The sequence below is a fragment of the Anastrepha ludens genome, chromosome X (genome assembly GCF_028408465.1).
Source record: "Anastrepha ludens isolate Willacy chromosome X, idAnaLude1.1, whole genome shotgun sequence".
Classification (NCBI taxonomy): domain Eukaryota; kingdom Metazoa; phylum Arthropoda; class Insecta; order Diptera; family Tephritidae; genus Anastrepha; species Anastrepha ludens.
Genome location: NC_071503.1, coordinates 25,623,834 through 25,650,561, shown reverse-complemented (window position 1 = coordinate 25,650,561; position 26,728 = coordinate 25,623,834). Strand labels below are relative to the sequence as shown.

The 26,728-nt window shown below is 41.1% G+C and overlaps 1 protein-coding gene across 1 annotated transcript in view; it reads left to right on the top strand.

The window, feature by feature from the left end:
- LOC128869304 (tau-tubulin kinase homolog Asator-like) overlaps positions 1-26,728 on the top strand; it is a 161,076-nt gene that overhangs the window by 101,531 nt on the left and 32,817 nt on the right. Inside the window, exon 4 of the mRNA XM_054111833.1 lies at positions 14,717-15,409. Within this exon, the coding sequence (XP_053967808.1) occupies positions 14,717-15,409 (693 nt within the window). The remainder of the gene's footprint in view (positions 1-14,716; positions 15,410-26,728) is intronic.

Genomic DNA, 26,728 nt, shown 5'->3' with positions numbered 1-26,728 from the left:
CACTCGCTATGAAACATTTTCAACGATTCGGCACTCGAAATCCCGTTCAAAACTCAAAGTTTAAGTCAAATTCTTTTTTCGATTTATGATCCATAGTGAAAATCGCAGAGCACACTTACGGTTGATATAATTAAATGCCGAACTTATTTGACAGATCACGCTCAAACTCTGGGTCAGTATAGAGGATAGTTGCACCAACAGTCCAGCAAAAAAAAAATAGAAATGTGTGGAACGCGCGCTTTTTAAATGAATAATTCCCGATATTTTTTGACAGAATGTAGATCTTTTAACATCCAAGAAGCTGATCGAATCCGTTCCAAGAAAAATTAATGCTGTGAGAAAAAATAAAGTTTTGCTGACTAAATATTAATCATACGGTTTTTTTAAATATTATTTACCTAACTGTACTTTATATAAAGTCCGAGTTCTTTTTTGTCATGTATTTTGCTAAGTTTTTATGTTAGTGTTTTCTATGTACAAATGAGTTGAATTTTGTTTGTGTTTTTTTTTTAGTTTTATAAAAATACGCTTGAAGAATGAAAATAAATGTTACCTATTTGTAATTTAATATTATTTGTTTTTTTATTTAAAACCATATCACTTGGGTGACAGAGTTCTTTATTGAGCCACTGTATAATAATTTATGTGTATTAGGTGATTTCTTAAGTAAGATAAATTAGTTTCTCTAACTCTAGGTAGATATGTGAAGTGGTTGGAGTACCACTCAGGCTCTCCCCAAGTAGCACTAAAGCGCCGTTTTGATACCATTATGAGACCTGCATCAGCTAGATATCTGCAGCCAGCCGGAGCTGTTGAAGTAATGGAGAAGACTGCTAGGATTCAGGTCGGCGCACTTCTCCAGGCTGTCAAAGAAAGGAGCGCCGAGTGACCTTAATCGTCTAGCTGCCAAACCCAGACATTTATAGAGAAAGTGCTCAACAGTCTCCTTCTTTGAAAGGTCGCCACAGCTTCTGCAACGGGGGTTAAATGGTAAATGGTAAATCGTCCAATGACCAGTAAACACAGTTACAGGTTGAATGGCATGGTATCCTTCGTACTTTATGAGTCCTTCTACTGTAATGGGGCCAAAAGGTTTTCGAAGTAGTGCGTGAAGAAATGAATCTCCATGTTTTCTGCGCTTTCCTGAGAAATAAGTTGTGCAATTCGCCTTTAACAACAGTCAGGGGTATACCGATGACCGGGTAGGAGGTCTCTGAGACCAATTCAGCTCTAATTCTGCTCTCACACCAAATAATGTTTCTGCAAGTCACGAATTATATTTTATTGATAATATTCTTAGTCTGAATTTATTTCATACTAAAAACTTTGAATAGAATCTTGGACCTCGTATTTTTAAGTGATAACATAAGCTACACGATAGGTAATTGTTTGAATCCCAGACCACCTAAAGATAAGCATCATTTATCCTTAGTTAACATACTCGATTTCTACTTTGGGGCCGTTCAAGTATTACGTAAGCACTATGGGGGGGTGCGGGTGTCTTTGTTTTGCTTATTTTGGATGACATGGAAGGTAGAGGAGTCTAGATGGTGCTTACGTCATCGGTAGTTATTTACTTTTTTACACGAATGGCAACCCTCACATTGTCTATTCTTGAAAACGAAACGCATTTTCGGGGATTCCCGCAAATATACACGCATAGGGCAGGGTATTCGCAGAGGAAATGGAAGATTGTCTCCTTTTTCTTCGGTTGTTTACAACTGTGACAGTATGTGTTATGAGGGATGCCCATTTTGGCTGCTTATTCTCCCACAGACCAAAAGCCAGTTATGACTTCCGTTAGTCTCCAGGCGTCCCGTCGTTTCATGTTGATTAATGTTGACGATTGCTTAAGGTTGTAGGTGGGCCATAACGTTCTGCTAATTTTGCATTTTGTCTGGTCTCTCCATCTACAATAATCGGGTGATATAGCCAAAAAATTTGACTGTGTCCGATAATAATAGAGTCTCCGAGAAACCGGTTATACGTTCAATCGATAAATCGATAATCGAGCGACACTATCGAATCCGGGATTGCAGGCCCTACGCGCGATGAAATGATTTCGTTATCCGGAACAGGCAGACACCCTACACCAAACACAACAGGTCGGCCAAGGTAACCCGGTGCGCTATAAACGCGTACATAAGATTACGTTGAAAATGACACCAGTACGTGTACTGCAGTACAAGTAAGTGTCGGCAACCTGGCGCGTTATAAGCGTACCCTTAGAATCGATTCGGGGAATTACCGCGCGCTGTTCACTTTTCTAAATTTCTTCTGTCAGTGTATTATTTTGTTCGGATACAATGCAACTCAACATTTGTGTTACCGTTGATTCCATTAGCCAAAGTTTAAATGAGATGTTTCAAATAGACAAAACCAAGTTATACCAAAAATTTTTTGAAAGTTTTAAAAAATCTCATACAAATACGAAAGTACAAAATATACAAAAGTTAGTTAACAAGTGTGGCGAAATTATAAATTACAAGCAAAGTCCGACAAGGAACTAGATATCATTGTATCTAAGAGAATTGAAGAAGAATTGCAAGCGGCGACTAAGAATAAATCCAATCTACTACATTTTGAGTGACGAAATATTTTAAGGTACCTATGAGTACTAGAAATATTAGAAATTTATGCGAATTTTGCAATTTCCCTCTGGGGGAATTTGCCAAATAACGGGCTATGGCTATAAATAATTTTTAAATGCAGTTTTTATTGCATACTTTGTATTTATGTAGCTTAATAAGAGTATCTTTAGCAGATCCAATAGAAAGTTTTTACTTTTAGGGAACGGCTACCTGTAAACCTGCAGGAAGAAGATAAAATAAAACCCGGTAATGATCACAACAACAATGCGAAAATAATAAAAATGCAGATAAACAGAGAGCAAAACCTTCCTAGGAAGTTATGAAAAATAAGATTGCTCTACTTGAAAAAAATCTGAACGCTTTGTATTCTGCCAGAGATACTATGCCAAGCCGTGCTGAAGTTGATAAACAGATCATTAAGTTACGTGAGGAAATAAAAACAGCAAAACAGTCTTTAAATAGGAAGATTCAAAACGCAGTTGCCCAGAAGAAACACAGGGATGGTATGAAAAGAAAGTTAGAAGATATTTGTCATGAAAATCCACAAATAAAAAAAGACTATCTCTGAGGGATTCAGTGGGACGTCTTAATCTTGAAAGCAATCAACCATCACTATTGAAAACAATTGCGGATATAGCTTTATTTGGGAGTGCAGCAGATGATAGAAGACGAACGGAATCTATTCGTAGCGAAAAAACTCTTGAAGACCTCACACAAGAATTACGTAAAATCGGATTTGACATTAGTCGCAGTGGGACATATCTTCGTTTGATTCCCAGAAAATCTAATTCTGCAGAGGGACGAAGACATGTATCGACAGTCCCTGTTAAGCTCATTCGGGCTCAAACTGATCACCACAATACCTACTTAGATAGCAAGTTCGCTGAAACATCAATCCATTATTTAGAAAACATAGCATCCATACTTGGACCACATCAAGTATTTTTCATATCTCAAGATGATAAAGCTCGAGTCCCTATTGGCGAGCCTGCGGCAAATAAGCAAGTACCTCTTCTAATGCACATGGAATATAGAATCAAATTACCTGACCACGATTGGGTAATCGCTGAGCGTCATAAATTAATACCATCTGTTTATGCTGGTATCAAAATCACTTCCAGTATGCTAGGACAACCGCAAGCCGTTGGATATTCTGGACCAACATACATCGCTATTCGAAGTGAAAAGCATAGTTCATCTACTGCTAATACTCATGCTCAGGATTTCGAAACGCTTCTCGAACTTGAAGAGTTTCGACCATTAGCTAAAACTGACCATGGACTAGTAAAACCAGTGGTAATCATGACGGTTGATGGAGGGCCAGATGAAAATCCGCGATATGAAAAAGTCATAGGGTTTGCTATACAACACTTTAAGCGACTTGATCCCAATGCATTGTTTTTAGCTACCAATGCTCCTGGAAGAAGTGCGTACAACAGAGTAGAGCGCAGAATGGCTCCTCTTAGTCGGGAACTGGCTGGTTTAATATTGCCTCATGACCATTTTGGGTATCATTTGGATGAACGTTGCGTTACAATTGATGAGCATTTAGAAAGATCTAATTTCGAATTTGCAGAAAATGTATTAGCTGAAGTATGGAGTTCAATGGAAATTGATGGCTATAATGTTACTGCAAAATATGTTGGGGCAGGTCAACAAGATGTTCCTGATTTTCCAGACATTAAATGGTATTCAGAACATGTGCATGAAAGCCAATACTTGCTTCAAATTGTAAAATGTAGAAACACAATTCTGTCGTCCAAGATGTGGCCTATTCAGGTTACTAGATAACAGGTTTTTTCCACCACCTGTAAAAGTAAAACAAACAGTTGATGACTTGGTTTTGGATAAACGAGGGCAATTTCTTGATCTTCCAGTCAATTTAGCTCTACGTTTAAGTGCTTCACTCAAAGATTTCCTGCAAATGCCCTACGACTATTTCTGTCCGACGGTAAAATTGAGGCTATCAAGTCGAACATGCAAAACGTGTGGTCTTCATCATGCTTCCATCAAGTCACTAAATCGTCACATCGAGAAGATCCATAAAAAAGTAAACACGCACACTGATAGGAAAGTTAGACCTGTAAGAGTCGCTGCTCGTCGTGCTAATGAACTGATGTGCATTATTCAAAATTTAGAGCACCATGACGTTGAATGGCTCGATAAGAACGACTCACAACACTGAGCAGCAATCCAAGCAATCCAATGTCATCGAAAACTTAGAATCATGGATTCGGGTTTCATGGACTGAAGACTGTTAATTTGAATTTAATATGTGGACCAAAAATTTAAAATAAGTTTGTTATGTTCGTAAGATTATAATATTTTTGTCCCTTACTCTATGTTGAATACTGCATCAGTAAAATCTAATCTCTGTTCTAAATCTATTTTCTTATTTTTAAAATTATAATTAAAACATTATAATTATAATATAAAAAAATAAACTTTTAATGTTAACGTAAGCATGGGGGGAGGGGGTAAAAGCTTTGCTTACTTTTGCTGACAAGGGGGATGGGCGGGTAAATAATTGTCATTAATCTGCTTACGTAATACTTGAACAGCCCCTTTTTGCAATTATTCGTTCCGATGTCAAGTTAGAATTTAATTATTCATGATACGATTTTGCCAACTTAAATGACTTATTACTTGATATCAATTGAGATAATTTAGTTGCTGAACTTGACAAATCTAACAGTTTTTCTGCCTTTAAGTCCATTTTCTCTAAACTCAGCTTGGATAACATTCCCCTCAAAAAGAGAAAATTATAAATTACCCTGCCTTTCTAGGATTTGAAAAATCTTAAAAGTCTTAAAAATAATTATTTCAAGAGGTTTAAATCTACTAAGAATCCTTTGTATTTCGTTAAATATAATCGAACGTTAAAGGTTTTCAACTATTTAAATAAATGCTTCATAATACTCATACTTACAGTAATAACATGGGTTGAAATTAAAGCAAATCCCAAAATCTTTATAAAATCTAGAAGGGGTAATGCCAGTGTTCCCTGTGGCATCTTTTTAGATAATAGTCAAGCTCGAGGCTCCAGTAAAGCGGCAAATTTATTTGCTGAGTTTTTTAAATACAATTTTTTTGATTTCTTCCGTGCAACTTTTCTTCCGAGATAGATTATGCATTGAACTTTGGGCTCTTTGTCTTTCTCCTGAAAATATTAGTAATGCTTTAATTAAACTGAAATCTTAGTGCTGATGGACTTTCAGCAGTTTTGATAAAAAATCGTTCGGCCTTGGTATATCCCCTCAAAGTTATATTCAACAAAGAAGCTCTCTTCCATTATATATATATATATAATTGGCGCGTACACCCGTTGTGGGTGTTTGGCCGAGCTCCTCCTCCTATTTGTGGTGTGCGTCTTGTTCCACAAATGTTCTCTTCCATTACGCCCTTCTTTAAAAGTGGCAATAAAAATTATGTTAGAAATTATAGGCTTATTTCAAAGCTATCGACTATTTCCAAAATTTTTGAGCTCGCGGTCAATGCAAATCTGAGCCTTCCGGTTAAATATTTAATTTGCCCAAATCAGCATGGGCTTGTTGCCAACAGATGTACATATATATATGTATTGTATATATAAATAATTGGTGCGTACACCCTTTTTGGGTGTTTGGCCGAGCTTCTCCCCCTACTTGTGTCGTGCGTCTTGGTGTTGTTCCACAAATGGAGGGACCTACAGTTTCAAGCCGGCAGATATTTTTTATGAGGAGCTTTTTCGTCGCAGGAATACACTCGGCGGTTTGTCATTGCCTTCTGAGGGACGACCGCTATAAGAAAGCACTTTTTCATAACTCGAGACTCGAACTTACCTTCTCTCTGAATTCCGAATGGTAGTCACGCACCAACCCATTTGGCTGTTTTTAGAGAATACTACACTGATTCTTTCTCAGCTGGTTTCCAGGTCGACTGTATTCATATTGTCTTTTCGGAGGTCTTCGACCAAGTTTCTCATAAAATCTTCTTTAACAAATTAGCTTATTTTGGCTTTCATTTTGCTTTTGTGCAATGGAAACTCTTGCAATAGACGTTGTGTTGCAACAATTGATGGTATTTCATCTACTCCCTTTGTTCCTAGTAGTATCTTGGGACTGCTCTTATTTGTGTTATTTATTATTGATATAAAAAGTAGTTTCTCAATTCCTAAATTTTTGTTTTGTGCTGATGACCTTAAGATCTTCTCAGACTTTCATCTTCAAGCCGATATGGATAGGCTTTACTTGTGGTGCCAAAATTTATGTCTTTCACTGAACTTGTGCGAGTGCTTTTAAATGTCTTACTCGAAAACATCTAACATTGTGTGTACTAGGTACAGTATCTCGACTTGCGTCCCACAGTGTGCCGTTGTCGTTGATAACAAATTTTCCTTTAATAACCACATAAATTACATTGATTTAAAATCTTTTTCCATGTCAGACGGAACCCCATTAAGTTCTCTGATCTCTATACCATCAAGTTACTATATACATCATTTGTTAGGTCTCATTTAGAATATGCTGTTTTTATTTGGAGACCATGTAGTCAGCAAGCTATCAATAAAATCAAGCTTGTATAACATGTTGTCAAATTTGTCTCATGCTTATAAATTTCAAGTCCTTAGAAATTTGTAGGTCTGTAGTGTATCTGTCCTTTAGTCATAATATTATTACTGGAGTCATTGATTGTCCTTACGTGTTGGAAACGATACGATTTAATGTTCTCCAACGATCTCTTAGGAACCTCTACACTTTTTATGGAGGCAACTTTAAAACTAAGTATGGCAGTATTGGTACCATTACTCGTGCTTTGCGTGAATAAGTTTCCATTAATAGTGATGTTCTCGATTTTCACTTTCAAGAGTTGCTTCTTTAAATCTCTGGAATTCTATATTATAGTTGTTTTGTTGTTAAATACATGTAGTATAACAAAAGTTTAACTTAGTAACTTAACTTTTGTTTCATAATTGTAATTCATAGACTTAAATAAATTAATATAAAAAATTGGTACCACTTTGAATCTAGAAAAAAGAAATACGACGCATGTAAAATTTTGGAAAATGGGAAGTGCGACACTAACTTTTGGGTAAATACATGTATATTGATATCGCCTTAAAGAAATTCGCCCCGAATTGGTACGGATGTTACTCCCCACCTCATTTATGTATATCCAAACCTGGTGTTTGTAGTAGTTCACAAGACCCTGCATAGGTCATCGTGGAGTCATCGGTCGTTGCCTATAGGCTCAGGAAACAGGCTTTTTTAACTGGACGGAACTAGAAAGAAAGGTGTGTTGGATGTGTGGGTTTAAGAAGACAAGTGCAGACGTGCTTAGTGCGTAAGAGGTAATTCACATACTCTGCATGTTTTGAGTATGTGTGTTCAATTCTGGGTAAGTAGGGACTTACCCTACTACAATGTTCCGAATGTAATTTTGCAGAATAACGTGAGCTCACGAGATAGCTGAAGCTCCCCGTTTGCGCTGATTCACAATTAGACTCCGGTTATGACCTTTGGGGAGAGAGAATTCATGAAGGTGGTAAGTAACTTTCGGTCAATGTTGTTCATGTCCCGTATATTCGGATCTCGGTAGTCAGTTGACTGGGATGCCTTTTAACGAGCCTCGAAGGTGGGTCAGCATCTACAAGGAACAGCTTACCAGCAAATTAACCCTGTTTGGTATGGTATATTTCACTTCTCATCCTTTGTTGCTGGACGGGTTTATTATGCCCTCTTCATGGATTCAGAGTATTTCTCTTAACCCAGCTTCCTGAATAAATTTTAGTATTTGTTCTATTTTATAGAGTTTTATTTTCTCTATGTTTACTCAGGTTTCTGTGCAGTTTATGCATCAGTGCTGGCAGCATACGAGGTTTGTTACAAAAATATTGCGAATTTTGAATTTTCACAGGTTACGTGAACCAAAGCAACGTCTATCGGTGGTACAAAATGTTCTCAGAAGGCCGAGAAGATGAGAACGACGAGAAGCGTGCCGGACGCCCGAACGCTTCAACAACAGACGAAAAAATTGATGAAGTGAAGAAAATGGTATTGGCCAATCGTCGAATCACCGGTAGAGAAGTTGCTGAGGACCTAGACATATCGATTGGCCCTTGTCATTCGATTTTTTTCAATGATTTGGGCATGAGACGAGTCGCTGCAAAATTCGTACCGAAAAAAGCGCGCCAAGTTCGGGCGAAAGTAAAAGTTTTGTTTACCGTTTTCTTCGATTGCAGGGGCGTTGTTCATCCTGAGTTCTTGCCACATAGTAAAACGATCAATAAGGAATTGTGGATTTGTGGAGAACAAAAATTGGCTCTTGCATCACGATAACACCCCTGCTCACACATCGTTGATTGTGCGCGTCTTTTTGGCCAAAATCAACATACTAATGATGCTATAGCCACCGTACTCCCCCGATGTGGCCCCCTGTGACATTTACTTGTTCCCTAAACTGAAAAGGCCCATTAAAGAACGACGTTACGCTTGACGAGATAAATACGACATCGAAGGAGGAGCTGAACAAGATAAAAAACAATGATTCGAAGATTGCAAAAAACGCGGCAGCCCTAGTCGAATGGTTTGGTGCGTGACTATCATTCGGAATTCACAGATGGAACGTAGGTTCGAATCTCGGTGAAACACTAAAATTAAGAAAAACATTTTTCTAATAGCGGTCGCCCCTCGGCAGGCAATGGCAAACCTCCGAGTGTATTTCTGCCATGAAAAAGTTCCTCATAAAAATATCTGCCGTTCGGAGTCGGCTTGAAACTGTAGGTCCCTTCATTTGTGGAACAACATCAAGACGCACACCACAAATAGGAGGAGGAGATTGGCCAAACACCCAAAAAGGGTGTACATGCCAATTATGTATATGTATATATGTATATAAGATGGTAATTCAATTTACAATGCCTCTTATTATTCCTGTGATAATTCTGAAATTATTCTTATTTAATTCCGTACTAACTTACAGTTCTATGCAATCCAGTAATTTCTATGTGCCCTGGAACTCATTGTACGTTCGTAGTTGTTCTGTCCTAAGATATTTAGCTTATCAAGACATTTCGGAACCGGTTTTTATGTATCGTTGAAAGCGTTGAAAGCCTTGATTGCCATAATATCAGTAAGGATACCTATGCTTCTGTTCAAGGTTAAAGTGAGCGCATTTTTCTTTCCGCTTAAAATATATTTGTCTTCATGCCTCGGACTTCCGAGTATCTTTTCTTAGCTCCGCAGACACTAGCTCATGCAACTGATATTGGAATCTTAATGGTTAATTCAGCAAGAATATCAACTTTCCTGCCATTTTAATGAGCGCCTGAGCCAATGGTAGCTTTGGTTGCTCTTAGGATAGCCCTCCTCTCTTGGAATTGGATATGAATTAGAAGAGCTGCTAGTTTCTGATGAATTTCCATTGATACCGTGGAACATGTACATATCTCCTGTTATGCATACGAACGCAAGTCTTTGTAACCTTGTTAGTGTTTTTTTATCAAGGGGAGAATCTTTAAAAGATACCACCACAAAGACGGCCTGCACGATTCATGCTGCTTGCTAAGATACACCCCATTCGGGACAACGCCCGTACTTGCAAAACAGTACGACTACATGTTGAACCCTGAACTCCGTCTCCTCCACCACTCTCCCTGCGGTACTGCTTCAACGTTTTACTTCGTTGTGTCCTCTCGCCTGCTCAATATATCTTAGCTCCCATTGAGTTCTTGTAACGAATGCAGCTACTTCCTCCCACCTTTCTTCCAATTCCATCATGTGGCCAACTATGTCGGTTGCATTTGGAAGTCTACTTCCTGCTGTAAACCGCGGACAGTTGAAACTGACATGTTCCGCGTCTTTGCCATCTCATCTATTTCATTTCCCATAATGCCTTTGTGACCAGATACTCAATAGATATGCAGCCTTCTGTTTGTGGCTAGCCTTTCTATGGGCTCCCTACTCCGTTGAACATTTTTGGACTTAATATAATACAATATGAGCTTATTGCTTTTATTGCTAATTGACTGTCCACGTATATATTAATTACTGAGTTCTTTCTTGTTGTTTTGTAGGTTAACTCCGCGGTTTTCCCCACAGCGGAAACTCCCGCTATGAGCTATGTCCGAAGATTCTACAGGTGAATACTCCAGCAGCCACTAACCTCTTCGCGGATTTCGCCATAAGGTCAATAGGTGACATGCTGAGTATCATTTCCGGCGCCGCCGGTGGAGTGGTTTTCATCGCTTCTGTTATGCATGGAGCAGCGAGTCGCTGAATCCTTTCCAGTGGCATTACTAAGGCCCCATACAGGAGTATCGGTCTAACTACGGCCACGTAGTACCAATGCATCAGTGAGGGCAATAGCGCCCAAGTAACACCCAGCATTCTTTTACATGCGTACAACGCATTACAGGCATTTTTCACCCTTTTCTGTTTTTGTGTCTCTAATATAATATATGCCTTTAGAATGTTCTCTAACGTTTTCAGGAGAAATGAAGTCATTTGCTTTGCATTTAGGGCGAACGCGTACATACACAAAACCACGAATAGTGAAGGCGGCTGTGATTTTTTGTTCTCGCCTGAGCTGCATAGCAAAACGCATTAGTTCGCGATTGCTTTTAGTGAGACATTCGTGTATGTGTAATTTGCCTTCTGATTTGAGTCCAGCATCGCAGAGTAATAGTGGCCGCTTTTTGGCTTTGCAGTAATTAGCCACTGATTTGAATAATCTTGAGCGATCAGCAGGAGAATTTAATTAAATTATAACAGCAGACGCAGTAGAGTTGCTCTGCTTACGCAATCGAAAGGCGGAGGAAACTTGTGGCGCTGGCATGTTGAGCGTGTGACACAGGCTACCAAAAATAGTGTCAATGTTCTCACCTTCAATGTGCGGCAAGACGTTGATGATGAGATCGGTGGAGACTGCTTGGTTTTGGCACTCATCCAACTGAGTCTTCAATAGCGCAATTTCACCCTGTAGTTGACCATGCAGTTGGACTTGCGCTTCAGCTTTCCCCACGCGTTCTTCCATTATTTTCATGGCTTTCCGCAAATTCGCCATCTCAGCCGCAATTTCGCCAAACCGCTGCATAACGCGCTCTTCGGAAGTTTTCACTCTTTCGGAAATCTCTTCGATGATACTCCTTCTCTGCAACTCGAGTTGTTCCTCTATCCGCTCAAGCCAGAAAGGAGGAGGCGAGCTCCCTTTTTTCTCCCCTTTAGATAGAGTGCTCGCGCTGCTTTGTGGAGTGGATACCGTTTGGCGTGTGACTTTTCCTCTTGATGAAATTTCTTGCTTGTTATAATTAGCAAAATTTTCTACTTCACTTTGTATTATCGCACACAAAATTATTTTCGCGACCACAGAATTAGAGTGTTCTATAAGTGTTCAAAGAGACACGTATTCTCTAAAACAATGCAAATTATCTCCTCCCATTCCCCGTTAATTGTTCTTGGCATAAACGGATTCTTGAGTTCCTCAAGTCTTGCCAAGATTATCTTTTGGCTGTAGGTATTTCTTGCTTGTATACTTTTAGTAGATCTTTATATTCCTTCCAACAGAACTCATTGTCAGCAACTTTAGCTAACTTATAGAAATCATGTACTCTACGCCTTTGTGTTCCCAATTCCTTATTCCTATAAGGAGGCTTCACCTTGCGTCTATTACGTGTTGGGGGCAGGATCTTTTATATGCTTTAGCGGGGGCAGTTGCAAACAATTCAACACCTTTTCTCAAGTGCAACGTGTGACCTGTATTTCCGGGATATCATTGGTGTGGTTTGATAGTATATCCCTATATAGGTCCCAGTACCTATTCTTAGGACTTCTAAAGGATATATTTTATATTTTTTGAGCGGAGTATAGCCTGAAAGGGAATGAAGGTCTACTCAACACTTCCCATTCCTGCACCATAGTGTAGAGTGTTAAATCAAGCACATTCTTCGAGGTTGGTCCAACATACCGCACCGACCCAAATCGTGTGGTGGGCGTTTGCGTCAATTCCTACCACCTACTCCCTTCTGGCAGTTATTTCTATCAGCTTCTGAAGCTCTATCTATGGAGCTTCTTCCAAAGAGTAACGTCTCATCTTTGCAGCCCTCCAGTGCCACCACTGTAAGATCGTCTGAAGAGAGATTATGAGCAATATAAGAATATATTCATTTTTAATCATTATCGCTGTGCTTACCTTATGTTTTGCAACCGGGATGTAGGTGTTGTATTTATGTGACTTTAGACCGGAGACTATTTTGCCCGGTGCTATCCATGGTTCTAGACTGGACTAGAGCCACATCGTAGCCGACTCTCTCTATGTTGAGCAGGAGCTCGGCTGAGGCGTTCTTTCTCTTGTGGAGTTTTATCTGAAGGACCTTCAGCATCTGGCTTCAGTACCTTCTCGGGGCTCGATATTTTCTTCAGCTCACCCTTCTCCACTTCCTGCATATTGAAGGAAGCTTCCTAGATCTCTTCTATACCGAGATCCTTTTCCACCTCCCTCGCACCAAGCGTGTAGTGGCTATCGTCTGTCGGGTTGCGTTTTTTGAGGCACGCCACCAACTCCCTACGCCATCCTCTCGAATCGTGCGTAAATCAGGTCCTATGCCGGCTTGGGGATCTGGAGAATGTAGTCCTGGCCTTCATCAGCAGTTGCTGGTTTTGCCACGCTCAACACTTTAATAGACACAGGGCATTCTCCTGTTTTACATCGCGCGGAATGAACACCTTTGGCTTCTGGTATTGAGGAATGCAGCTGCGGTCAACAATTTCAAGTGATGGCCCCTCCTACTGGCCTTGAAGCGTTTTACTGCTTCGTTTTACCAGGTGAGCGTAGGGTCATCCTTGCATTTTATAATTTTGACGGCCATTTTTTCTCTCCTCTCTGGCCCAAGCCAACCGTTCCTCCTCTTGCTTCATCAGGTTGGACTTGCTGCCAAATCGGTCACAAACTTTGACCGCGGGCTTGTACCGAGCTTTGGCCTTCAGCTTCTCCTTATCGGGCTTGATCCTTGGCCTGTTCTTGCTATCAGTTGTCAACATTTTTAACTTCCGTCTAGAGTTGTACCGATTTATTTATTAATGCCTTCGACTTCTTCAAATATTTTGCTGCAGATGCACGTGATATTTTTGGACTTTAAGGATGTGTTCAAAGGAATAATGCTTTAAAGCGGTTTTTTTACTCCTGACTCATTTTGTAAATACAACGTACGATTTCTAAATTTCTCACAAAACTTAATGGTAGTCACGTACGAACCCATTAGTCTATAGCGGCACCCAACCTACATGTCACTTATACCCGCACTGATAGGGTCGGTTTCGCAGAATTTATCGAGGACACCAACGTCCTTCCCACTCCAACATACGCATGTGTTGCTGTGCGTACATTCAGCAAGATGATCACTGCTTAAGCGACTCGCTTCACACCTGCCACATTATAGTTCCCTATAAGCTTCTTCCTCTTTTGTTGTCCCCTTTCCCGCAATGGTGATTTTCGGTGAACTATACTTATCAACCAGTATAAAACCTATCCGAAAGTATATACTGCCGAATCGGAGTTTAGCTCTCCACACATTGCCCATTTCTTAAATTATGGCATACTTAATTTTTTCCTCACGAGTGTAGAATCCGGAAAGTATTCCAGGAGGACGGCCGGTCATATGCTGCTAGCGCAAAACCGAGCACGAGTTGTATATTACGAAATTTCCTCTTTCAGAGACTGTTACAATTCTTTACAGCAAGATACCATCTTTACCATACTCCATGCGAAGGTTCTATTATTCGAAATAGTGCTGGAGGTCTTACTCTGTCAGCTCCTTCAGCATGTGTGCCACTTTTCCTTGTACAGCTGCAACGGATTATTGCTTTTAGTGCAGATTTCAGGAGGGTCCAATACTAGGATGGTGCCTTTAGTATGTCCGTTACTTAACCGCTCATATCCTATTTGGTGCGGTGAGTTGGGGGATATATCTATGATACTGATAATTATATATTATTCAATAAAATTATAACAATAAGATCTGTAAACATGCTTACCGAAATCTTTTCGTATAGCGTTTGAAATATGCTTTGAACCTTAAAATGCTGGTGTCACTGTGTATTTATTTTCCTGTTAACTGTAATTGTCTTTTTTTTCTCTTTCTTTTCGTTAAGAAAATTCGCACCCTGAGGAATCTTCATATTACGATGCATTAGGTGCAGCAGTTACAATGGGAAAAGACACTACAGTCGTTAATACTGTGGCACCTGTAAATGACGAGGATGCTTGCTTTGATGAAAAGGAGGTGTCACCACTGCAACGAAATCAAACGTTTCAGCGAAGCACGAAAACTACACCTTTAGATACTCCTATAATGTCCAAATCAAAATCCAATCGAAATGATATTAGTGTTGCTGAAAATGGAGAAGAATTAAGCGCCTTTATTGTGCCACAAACCTATGATGTCATCAATGGCAAAACCGAAGTTGAAAGGATATCGACTGTGGGCAGGTCAAACGAAATCTCGGTCAGTGATACTGAGGCTTGCGGGGGAAGTCGTGCAGGTTTCGACGATGGAATTTATGTGGATGGTGCATCTAGTGCTTTAAGCAATATAGTCCCAGGTTTTGTTGGCGTATTGGCAAGTAAAATACCAATTCTGAACTCTCGTCAATCAAAATGTGCTTCTTGGTCTGGTTCGGACATGACACTACAGATGATGGGATCAACACCATGCCCGGCGGCAAATCATCCAGCGCAGGCGAAAAGTAACAAAAGAAATCTTAACAACAATACAAAAAAATCGATTGAAGATGTTAGTGTTGTTAGTATATTTCAAACCCCAAATATGACGGACTTAACACCAGGTTTGTCAAGTACCAACAATTAGTAAATTACGTATGTTATATGTCTTTATTAAAATCATGAAACTTAAGGAGCGTAATTAAATACTATACTTATATTAGATGAAGTAAACAGTTCTCACCTTTTTTGGCTTTTTTCGGCAATAAATATAATATATTATATAATATGTAGTTACGAGTATAACAACCTTTATGCAATATTTTCAAGTAAATAGCTCTAACTAATATTCAATTCCTGGATAGTGAAGTAATCAAACATACCGGTCCGGCTTGACAGTTTTCATGATTTTATCAACATTTTCGACTTTTGGCCTACCAGAACGGAATTATTCGAATTACATTCGATGCTGTGTTGGATCCATAAACTACAAAATTTTGTCATCTTGGCCGGAGTGCTACTAAAGAATGTATCGAATTTTCTCTTTTTTACATTTATTTTGGAACGCTGTGACACACAACTGGCAAATGCAAAAATGTCTATAAGCTTCATGCGCAATAACTTCTTTAAGTCGCCATATATTATCACCCTGCAATGCATACATCGTCAGATATAGCTTAATCAAACATCTAGCGATCGATCTACTGAATCAGATTAGACTGAATTGCAAACATAAATAATATTCCAAACTGATGTTTCCTTTTGTTCAAATTAGCTTGGACGGAGCTATGTTTATATGGATCGGGGCTGTGATTAAAGAACAAATATGCTAATATTTTAATAAGTTATAAAATATTTTTTGGGAAAAAATTCCAAAAATCGAGTAATACTTGCTTACCAGGGAATTATTATAAATCGTTCTTAACTTGAGCTGCTTTCGATTCGGTGTTTCTCCACTCGCTAAAGCTTTTTTGGGGGAACGCAATAAGAAGTTACTCAAGCAGAAGCGACCTTAAGCGAGTTTGTATATTATATACAGTGGCTCAAACGTTTAATCGTACATACTCAGCTTTATTTGAAAAAAGTATATTTTATATTTATTTATAGTGTACTCAATTTAATTACTTGTAAAAAGATATATTTACATTCAACATGTTTGTACTGAGAAATAAAAATAAACAAAACCATAGAAATCATGTCTAAACGGATAATCAGAAGGCAGAACTAACAGCGTGGTTGTTAAGGCCGATTGATATCAATGTCATCGGCATATGCAAATAATTGTATATGCAACAATATTGAACACAGGCTTAGGACATATTTGAACTATTTCTAAAGTAGAACGTGTGCTCTTAAAAATGTGGTGAAATGATTCCACAAAAAACCATAGCCCCACGAAAGGGATATCATGCTAAAGCTATAGATTGTAGGTAGAACTCATTCTACAATCCAACGGAAAATTATAAATCGACCGGGTTCACTGCTTTGAAACTGCCTTCAGGGCGTCCGCTCAAGCTAACTGAAGGAGAAGAACGTAAATAAAGTACAACAAAACTTATTGCTTTCTAAAGAAAGTTGGCTATTGTAGCTATATTTCACGTAACAGGCCTTAGATCACTAATAAATAGACGGAAACCATTTGCTTCCGCCAAATAATACGTAAATAAGACGCTTTGTAGAGACGTCTGGCGCATACAAGAATTAGAACTACTCCCGACGAATAGAATCTCGCCAAAGGATATATGATGTTGATGTCAAATTACCTATGAACAAGCTCTGTCATTTGAATATACATACTTAAATCGAAGCAGAGCATTATAGAACTATAAAACTAGACTTAGAGAACAGATTATTGTTCCAACACTATATAGTTTTTTTTTTTACATAGATACCATCAACATAGGCGGCATGCACGATTCATACTGTTCGCTAAAGGTACACTTCATTCGGGACCACGCACAGGCAGTATTATCTTACAAAACTCGACTTGCCAAATAGTACAACTACGTACTAAACCCTAACTGGTATAACATTTGATCGAATACCATTACACTGTGGAACAAATTCAGGTTAGCAAAAATTAGGTCCATTCTGAGAGTGGCGGGTGAAAATAGAGGCGAAATTAGAAGACCCGTATCGCGCCGTTTTTTTATGTTAGTTCGAATTTTTTTTAATCGGCCTTCGAAGTTCGAAATCGGAGCAAAATTGTTTATATGGTTTTTTGGCTATAACTCGTCGACTAATTGATATTTTTTCAATCTGTAAAAGCCAAATTATTGCTAGAGACCTGTGCAACAATTACAATTTTTGAAAAAATTGATTTCGAAAATTTTTGTGGTACTTATGAAACAATATACTGAAAATCGGCATTTGACTGCAAACTTCGAAGGCCGATTAAAAAAAAATTCGAACTAACATAAAAAAACGGCGCGATACGGGTCTTCTAATTTCGCCTCTATTTTCACCCGGCACTCTCAGAATGGACCTAATTTTTGCTAACCTGAATTTGTTCCACAGTGTTATTTGCATGAGCCGTTGTATTAACAGCATTATTATTAATTTTATTTTCACCAGTACTAGTTGGAGCAATTAAAATACTATTGACAAATCGAAATCTAAATATATATGTTTTTGATCCAGGTGAAGGAGAGGATCCAATCCTCCATAGCTTTAGTTTGCCCTGCGGTACCGCCGTTTAAGCATTGCATCGCAGGACCAAGCTGGCCAGTATGGCTCTTCATATATGTTTCTGTCTCCGTCTACTGTTCGTTACTTGTTTGTATATTTTCTTTACTGCGTTGCCATTCTTTCTTTCTCAGTTCCTGTAACGTATTCGCGGACCATTCTCTCATCTTGACCCACAGCAACTTCGATTGCAGCATATGATTTACAATGTTGCCAAAGGTGTCTTTATCTTTTATTATTTCTTCGATCGACTTTCTTTCAGATACGTACATATCTTGAGCAGGAGAAGAAAATATGTTCCAAGTTCTCACGACTGCTACCGCAGAACGAGCAGTCTGCTGCGTCACCGTGGCCGAGTCTTTGAAGATACTTTGTGTAGCATCCATGTCCCGTCAGGAATTGTGTGGGGTAGTAATTCGTGTCACCATGTCTTCTCTCAACACATCCCTTTCTTCTTTTGTCCCAGCGATTTTGCCACTCATTTATGCTTCTCTGCCTCTCGTCCTTGAGCTCTTCTGCCGTTAGTCGCCTGTTTAGGCTTTTGGCTTTGTCGAACACTCTACCCAGTTCGGAGGCCATTATATCTGGTGTCAGCTGGGGCTATGAGCCTCTGTTACCTGAGTATGCGGAGTGGAATCTTGCAAAAATGGCTTTCAGAAGGGTTCATGACCTCTTCCGCCTCGTTAAAACCTGGCAGGTCTCACAAAGCGCTCAAAGCGCGTAGTCTTAAATGACCACGTAGGTTGGGTTGAGATTACTCCCCATTAATTCCGGCTTGAAGTCTGGCACTGAACACTGGACCCCATAAGGGCCAGTGTCAACCCTCGCATGGCCTCCCTGTTTACAAAGATAACCATGGGACTTACGGTAACTACGTACACGCGCTGAGATAGCGGCTGTGAGTTGGGGCCCATACAGCATGGACAACAAAAACATAAATAAAAACAAAAACAACGATGAAAACAGCACTGCCAAGATGGCAACAGGAGAAGCTATGGAGGCTTTCAGGAGGAGTTCCGTTATTGCAAGGACCCCTCCACAAGCAGCAGCAACAACAGACAACACAACGGAGAGCAGCCTGCCAACAACGGCTACCCAGCGGCGGACAGATGTATCAACACTGGAGATGAAAGGTCGAGAAAGCACGCCCGGGACGCCGACAACCCATATCATCAAAAAAGTCACTGACGCTCCCAAGCCGCAGCAAAACCCTACTTCCTGCAGCACTGATGCAAAACAAAGCAGGCAATGTGAATTGATCGACATCCTTGGAAAAGAAATTGATGCACTTATTCAATACGTGGAATCACGCCGTAATGTCCACGGTGACATAAGAAGAATGTGCAGTATTATCAAAAGAGCTCACACAGACGTTCTCATTGAAACGGATTCAATGGAACGTTGCATAAGAAAATTGTCTACCTCTAAACAGGTGCAAATTGTTTCGACAGCAGGGAAAAACACTCCTCAGACGGCTAAGAGAACTAGAGCCAAAGAAAGCCCAAGAGCTGCAACCCAGATTGCAACAAAGTCTCCAGTTGCTAAAAAGAGGAAAAGCGACTCTGATTCTTCCCGGCCACAAACTGTAAATCATCAACCCATGCAGAGGGAAGAGTGGAAAAAGGTAGAGAAGAAAAAGAAATCGCTGAAAAACAGAAAAGGCACCATCAGGCCAATGTCGGACGCCATTATTATCGAGAAAAAGGCGGGCGGTACATCATATGCGGATATGCTGCGAGCAGTAAAGCACAGCGAAGAACTGAAGGACCTTAGCGAAAAAGTTAAGACGATGCGACCTACAAAAAAAGGTGGCCTTCTTATAGAATTTAAAAGGAGCAAGGATGTTGAGGCCAGTAGTTACCAAATGGCTATTGAAAAAGCGCTGGACGGTGTAGCGTCGGTGAACCTGAAGACGCATACAGTCACAATCCAATGTAAAGGTCTTATCACTGACCTGAACACGGAGGAGGAGCTACTTGAAGCGATTACTCAGCAGGCGCAGGTGAAAAATCTAAAGATGTCGGCGATACGAAGCACACGCACCATTCCAGGAGGTACACAGTCAATGTATTTATCGTTGCGTGCAGATGATGCCAAAAAGGTGCTGGAGCTAGGACATCTCAAAGTAGGATGGGTAAGATGTCGAGTAACAGAAGTTACATCACCGAGACGGTGCTACAGATGCTGGGCATACGATCACGTAGCAACCGCGTGTAAAGAACCCGATCGCACCAAATTGTGCAGACGATGTGGAAAAGAAGGCCACCAAGCAGCAAGCTGCTAAAACGATGAAAAATGTGCGCTGTGTACCGGAGCACATGCAGCTGGCAGCGCAAAGTGCCCGCGCTACCAAGAGGCGGTGCGTCTTAGAAAAACATGAAAGTTCTTCAGCTTAACGCAAACCATTGCCAAGCAGCTCAGGACCTGCTATGGCAGACTGTAGCAGAACAAAGCATTGACATAGTTCTACTTTCTGAACCATTTGAAAACATTGACACTCACAATTGGCTTGCTGATAGTAACATGGGAGCGGCGGTTTGGCTGGTGGGCAATAAAACTCCCCAGTGTAAAATGTCGACAGTCCGCAACGGATTTACATGGATAAAAACGGACGATGTGTTCTATGTCAGTTGCTATGCACCACCACGATGGTCTATACAGGAGTTCGAGCAAATGATGCTAGAGCTGGAACTTGAATTAAGGGGAAAGAGGCCGATCCTGCTTGCAGGAGACTTCAACGCTTGGTCAAGAACTTGGGGCAGTACACATACCAATCAGAGGGGTCGGCTGGTTGAGAACACCGTCGCAGCGCTCGACCTTGTTCTTCTGAACACTCCTGGCGTATATACGTACGACTGCAAAAAGGGAAACTCCATCATTGATCTTGCCTTTGCGGACCGGCTAACTGCGAATACAACCATCTGGACGGTAGATAAGGCCATCCATTCGCATAGCGACCATCTGGCTATTATGATACAAACGTACAGCATAGTATATTACGTAGATACAAAACGAGTGTCCGCAAATGGAAAAAATCAGCTTTCAACACTGAAACTTTTAAAAATGCTTGGGAAAGTGTTCATATTGACGGAGTTAATGCAGAAATTCTGGCGGAACAAATTGCCTCTCAAATGGAAGCTTCCTGTGACGCAACCATGCCCAGGTGCGGAGTCGGTAGGCACAAACAAGCAGTCTACTGGTGGACCGATGAAATTGCATCAATCCGGAGGAAATGCCTAATGGCAAGAAGAAAGGCACAAAGAGCACGGCGCCGATCATCGTATGAAGATCTTTATGCATCCTATAAGGCTCGTAAACGCGATCTGAAGTTAGCAATCCAGCAAAGCAAAATCAGAAGTTTTTGAGAAATGGTAGACGCGGCAAATGTAGATCCATGGGGCTTAGCGTATAAAACTGTCATGCGGAAAGTGAAGGGACCGCAATCATCTCAACCAACGTGCCCACGGCTATTACAACAAGTGGTTGTAACGCTCTTTCCGCCGCAGAAAGACAGTGATAACTCAGCGGACAACTACGAGTTAGAGCCGAATATACCTTCAGTAACAACAGATGAAGTGCTAGGTACACTGAACCGCATTAAAGACAGAAAGGCCCCAGGACCAGATGGTATACCTAATGCTGCCTTTAAGACAGCTGTACAGACGAAACCACACCTTTTTGCGAGCTTGTACGAAAGTTGTCTTAGAGAGGGAACTTTCCCAAATAGATGGAAGATTCAACGACTTGTGCTGCTCCTCAAACCAGGAAAGCAACCTGATGAACCATCAGCGTACAGACCGCTGTGCATGCTCGATACGGTAGGAAAAGTATTCGAACGTATCATATGCGACCGACTACAAGCCTATCTCGAATGCCCATCTGGTCTATCGGACAATCAGTATGGTTTTCGAAGGGCGAGGTCAACGGTAGATGCAATCAGGACGGTGACAGACATTGCGCACGAAGCAATCAGCGGTGGGCACTTGCATATGAAGTACTGCGCTATCATCACATTGGACATCAAAAACGCGTTCAACTCTGCAAAGTGGAGCAATATTTTAATGTCTCTCAAAGAACTAAGAGTACCGGGTTATCTACTGTGCATAATCCGTAGCTACTTCACCAACAGAATTCTGCAATACGATACAGACGGTGGCCAAAAAACATATCAAATCACTGGCGGGGTCCCCCAAGGATCTGTCCTTGGTCCAACACTATGGAATGTCATGTACGACGGGGTCCTCAAACTAAAACTACCAGACGGTGCTACTATCGTAGGCTATGCAGATGATATTGCGCTTGTAGTTACGGATAGAAATATAGACCACCTGGAAGCAAAAAGCAATGACGCAGCAGCAAGGGTAAGGCTATGGTTGGCAAAATCCGGATTGGAATTGGCAGCCCAAAAAACCGAGGCGGTACTCATCAGTGGGCGGAGAAAAAAGGAGGAAATAAAAGTACGTATCGGCACCCATGAAATATCCTCTAAGGCGTCGATAAAGTATCTTGGCGTGATAATAGACAGGCGACTTAGCTACAAGCAGCACCTATCTGCAGTAAGCGCAAGAGCTGATGCCATCAATGGAGCGCTAACACGAATGTTGCCTAATATTGGTGGCCCGCAAGGCAGCAGAAGGCGTGTCTTATCGACAGTGGTAGACTCCGTACTCTTTTACGCTGCCCCGATATGGGCAGGAGCTAAATCGTCCAGCATACATTATGCAGCACAGGTACTTCGCCGAAGTGCAATAAGGGTAGCTTGTGGCTACAGAACGGTCTCGAGAGACGCGATAGGCGTAATCGCGAGCAAACTACCAGCTGACATTCAGGCAAAGGAATTGAGCCGTCTCTATGGCAGGCGACGGGCTAAGCTGTCATTAGAAGAAAAAGCTGAAGAGAGACTTCATTCGATAGAAGAATGGCAAATCAGATGGGATTCGTCAACTAACGGACGTTGGACTCATAGGCTTATCTCAAATATTAGCCAATGGGTGACCAGGAAACACGGAGACGTTGACTGGAGGACACCCCATTCTGCCCGAACTGCAACAACGCGATAGAAAATGCGGAACACGTATTCTTCTACTGCGATCGTTTCAGAGAGGAGCGCCTAACGCTTGAAGCATTTCTGGGTGGACAGCTGTGCCCGGAAAATCTGATCACCAAGATGCTCGCATCAAATGCTTGGTGGAATGCAGTGACAAATTTTGCAACAATGATAGAGCTATATCTTCAACGCGCAGAGTGGCAACGCAACATGCAGCGAAGAATTCACCAGCAGCTTTTGACCGGAGGTAGACTGCCTACGAACTGACGACAAATCACAGACGCCTGAGCTTAGTGCTCAAGACGGTATCAGACTACGACATGTCGGTAATACTTACGACACCTTTTCCGATGTTCCATTTGCTGCAGCACCACTTGTGATGTGAAAGCAATGGATATTATCGATAGCGTATAACCTCCATACGCCCATGAAAGAGGAACCTGGACGCAGGTACCTGTTGTGTCAATAGACATACACGCGGCTCCACCTTGACGTAATGTTACCACGGTCCCAGGGTGGAACTCAGCCGATAAGGAGGGTTGTTATAGTGTTAGTGGGAGCATGCCCCACATACCACTGGTGCGACGGCACCTGTGATGATGTTTCTGACATTTTGATTTTAACCTCCCTAAAAAAAAAAAAAAAAAAAAAAAAATATCTGGTGTCACGATACTCGATATGATACACACCTTCTTCGCGGATGTTTTTTGCACCATATGAGTGCTGCATACATGAGTGCAGATTGGGTAACTTTAGCCAGGAGCGCTCTTCTGCTCTAAGTGGGACCACCAATGTTGGTCATAATCCTTGACAGTGCCGCATCAAGTAATGAGAATGCCTTAATCATGCATTGAAATCACCGGAAATCGTGTTTGGCGTGGTACCAAGAGCATTTTGCACAAACTCATCCAGATTCTCTTATTTTGCTTGCGTCAACTTCTGTGGCGGGTAACAACTGTAGAAATAGATGTCACATATTTTTGCTCGCTGCTACACTTTTCCTGTTCAAGACTCACGTTCCGGCGTTTAGGTTCTTATGCTGCTCGCTAACTAGCACCATATACACCTTATTTTCATATACCCTTTGTTTTAGCAGCTCTTGCGCGCCTTCTGTCGTCTTCGTTTGTACATGCCCTCGCCAGGTGTGCATAGCATCTCTTCAGGTCAGGCTTTTCTCTTATTCGGCATACCACCCAGCCGAGATTGATTTTTGACTTATCAATCAGTAGCCTTGCATCCGGCGCTAGTAGACTTATCACCGCTGTTTGTGTGCCCGCATACACCGCTCTAACACTTTTTATTGTGCTTTCACCAAATAGGTTAAGCTCGGTCACTTGCGATCGTATTGCCTCACCTGTGTCCTCTATGGTTCTGATTTCGTCTAGATCACAGATTTCCACCAATATTTCGGGGCCTGGGGGTTGTTTGGATGAGGGGCCTGACTGGGTTGTTTGGATGAGTGTCATCCAGTCATTTTCCATTTCTTCCCCGTTTGTCTTCTTGGCAGTACTCTTTCCTTTGCCTCTCTTGCTGCCACTTTGTGTTCTTCCTCGCGAATGATTTTGCTTTTCTTAGGTGGCGTATTTCTGCTCGGATGTTTGTCGTTGCGTGGTCTTCTCGGCGTTCCTCTGGTCACCGATACAGCCCGTGGCTAACACCTCGGCAGAAAATGCTCCTATATAGTGTTTTCTTTTTTGGTATGCGGACCTTGGAGGTGGAATCTTCTAAAGATACGTATGATCCGACTCATATGTGTGCCCGATTCACATGCGATATTCCCCGGCTCTTTCGAACTGAGTTTCGTAGTGCCTGCGGACTACACCACACCATCGCCTCGCTGTTCTGCTTTTTCCCCTCGGTATTATCAGTTAAGGGGAGGATGTGGTTGTTCACTAATTTGTCTGCGTTCGTTGTCATCATGTCTCAGCCTTCGCATAATTGTTGATGCTACGTAACAACCATAGTTTCACGTTTCTTCAGATTCTAGCATATATTGCACTAGGCTAGTAGCTGTCATACTCTCGCCGATATTTGAGCGCCACGTGCTTCGTTCCCCATCAAATCTAGAGCACTTCAACACGGCATGCTCAGGCGTTTCATGTTTTTCTTGCCAGTATAGGCAAAATGGAGAGTCTGTGTGCTTGTATTTGTACAAATACTGCCTGAAACAGCCATGCCCAGTTAAATACTGTGTCAGCATAAAGGTAACGTTTTCATGTGTTCTCCGTATCCATTTCTGTATGTCGGGGATCATAGTGAAAGTGGTTCTTCCCTTCCCACTATCCATTTGGTCTGCCAGTTTTGCAGAGCGGAATCATCGATCCGCTTGCTAACCATGCTCTCATTTTTTGCCTTGGCCCCTCCTTATTGGGCATCAGTCGCGATAAAGCCGGGCAGGATTTTGCAGCTTTGGAGCTTGCGTATTCCAAATGTTTTTTATATTATATTTTATGGTATCTGTTGATGTTATATTGTGACCACCAACCTTTATTTGAAGGTTTTCAACTTTTCGTCTAGAACTTATGATAACCAGTTCGGTCGTATGGGCTGCTAGTCTTAGCTCAGACGATTGTAACCATTGCTTAATTTTATTGATGGTGTCCTTTACCCTTCGTGAAACCTCGTTTAGCGTTTGCCCTACGACTACCACAGCTAGGTCATCTGCGTACCCAACAATACTGGCTTGTTCGTGCTGTTCAACGCGTAACACTCCATCATACATTATATTCCACAGAGCCTTGAGGAACTCCTCCACTTACCTTATAGCTTTGGGGCCTACGCCTGTATCATACCATAGGGTTCTGTTATCAAAGTATGAAGCAATTAGCTTTATCAGATAATTCGGCATATTCATACTCCGAAGTGCCATCAGTATTTGGTCCCATTTGGCCGTATTGAACGCATTTTTAACGTCCAGAGTCACAACTGCGCAATATATTTTGGTTCCTCCTAGCCATATTTTACCAGATATAGCAGTTTTACCAACACTATATAGTTCCCTCAAACAGCTGCGAGATTTATTCGAGCGTAAGATTCGGCAGCATAACATAATAAGCGCGTGTTCACGTTGCGCCACAAACTCGAGTTTTGTGTTTATAAAAAAGAGTCAAGTGTTCTCGTTGGGGTGTTTAAGAAAATCAGAATTAAGTTTGAGATTTGTTTGGTTGCTTTCTCTTTTTCGCAATCTGCTTTTATACCCTCTTGATCAAAAAGTTCCCGGAATATATTTAGAAAATTCAAAATACAAGTTTATTCGTCAAAAGCAATATTATCGCCTACTGCAACGCACTTGGCCAGCGTTTGATTCAACTCTCGAAACATTTCTGGAACTCTATTTTCGGTATAGCCATCAGAGTCGTCTTTGATATTTTAATTATTTGCTTTCGGCTGTTAAAACGCATTCCCGTAGTAATTTTTTCGCTCGATCAAACAGAGAAAAATCGTAAGGAGTCTTATCAGGTGAATTTGTATTCAAAAGTCACTGATAACGATGGCATTGTTTGACGGTACGTTATCATGGTGCAATATCCACAAGTTGTTATCCCACAAATCCTTTATTTTTTGGCGAATTGCTTCACGTAAATGTCTCATAACACCAAAACAGCCATTAAATTCGTGCTTTTGGGGCAACGTGGACGTACTACTAGTTTATAGTTGTGAAATCTTGTACTTAAGGACTGAACCCCACCCTCTAAATATTTGTTATAAAATT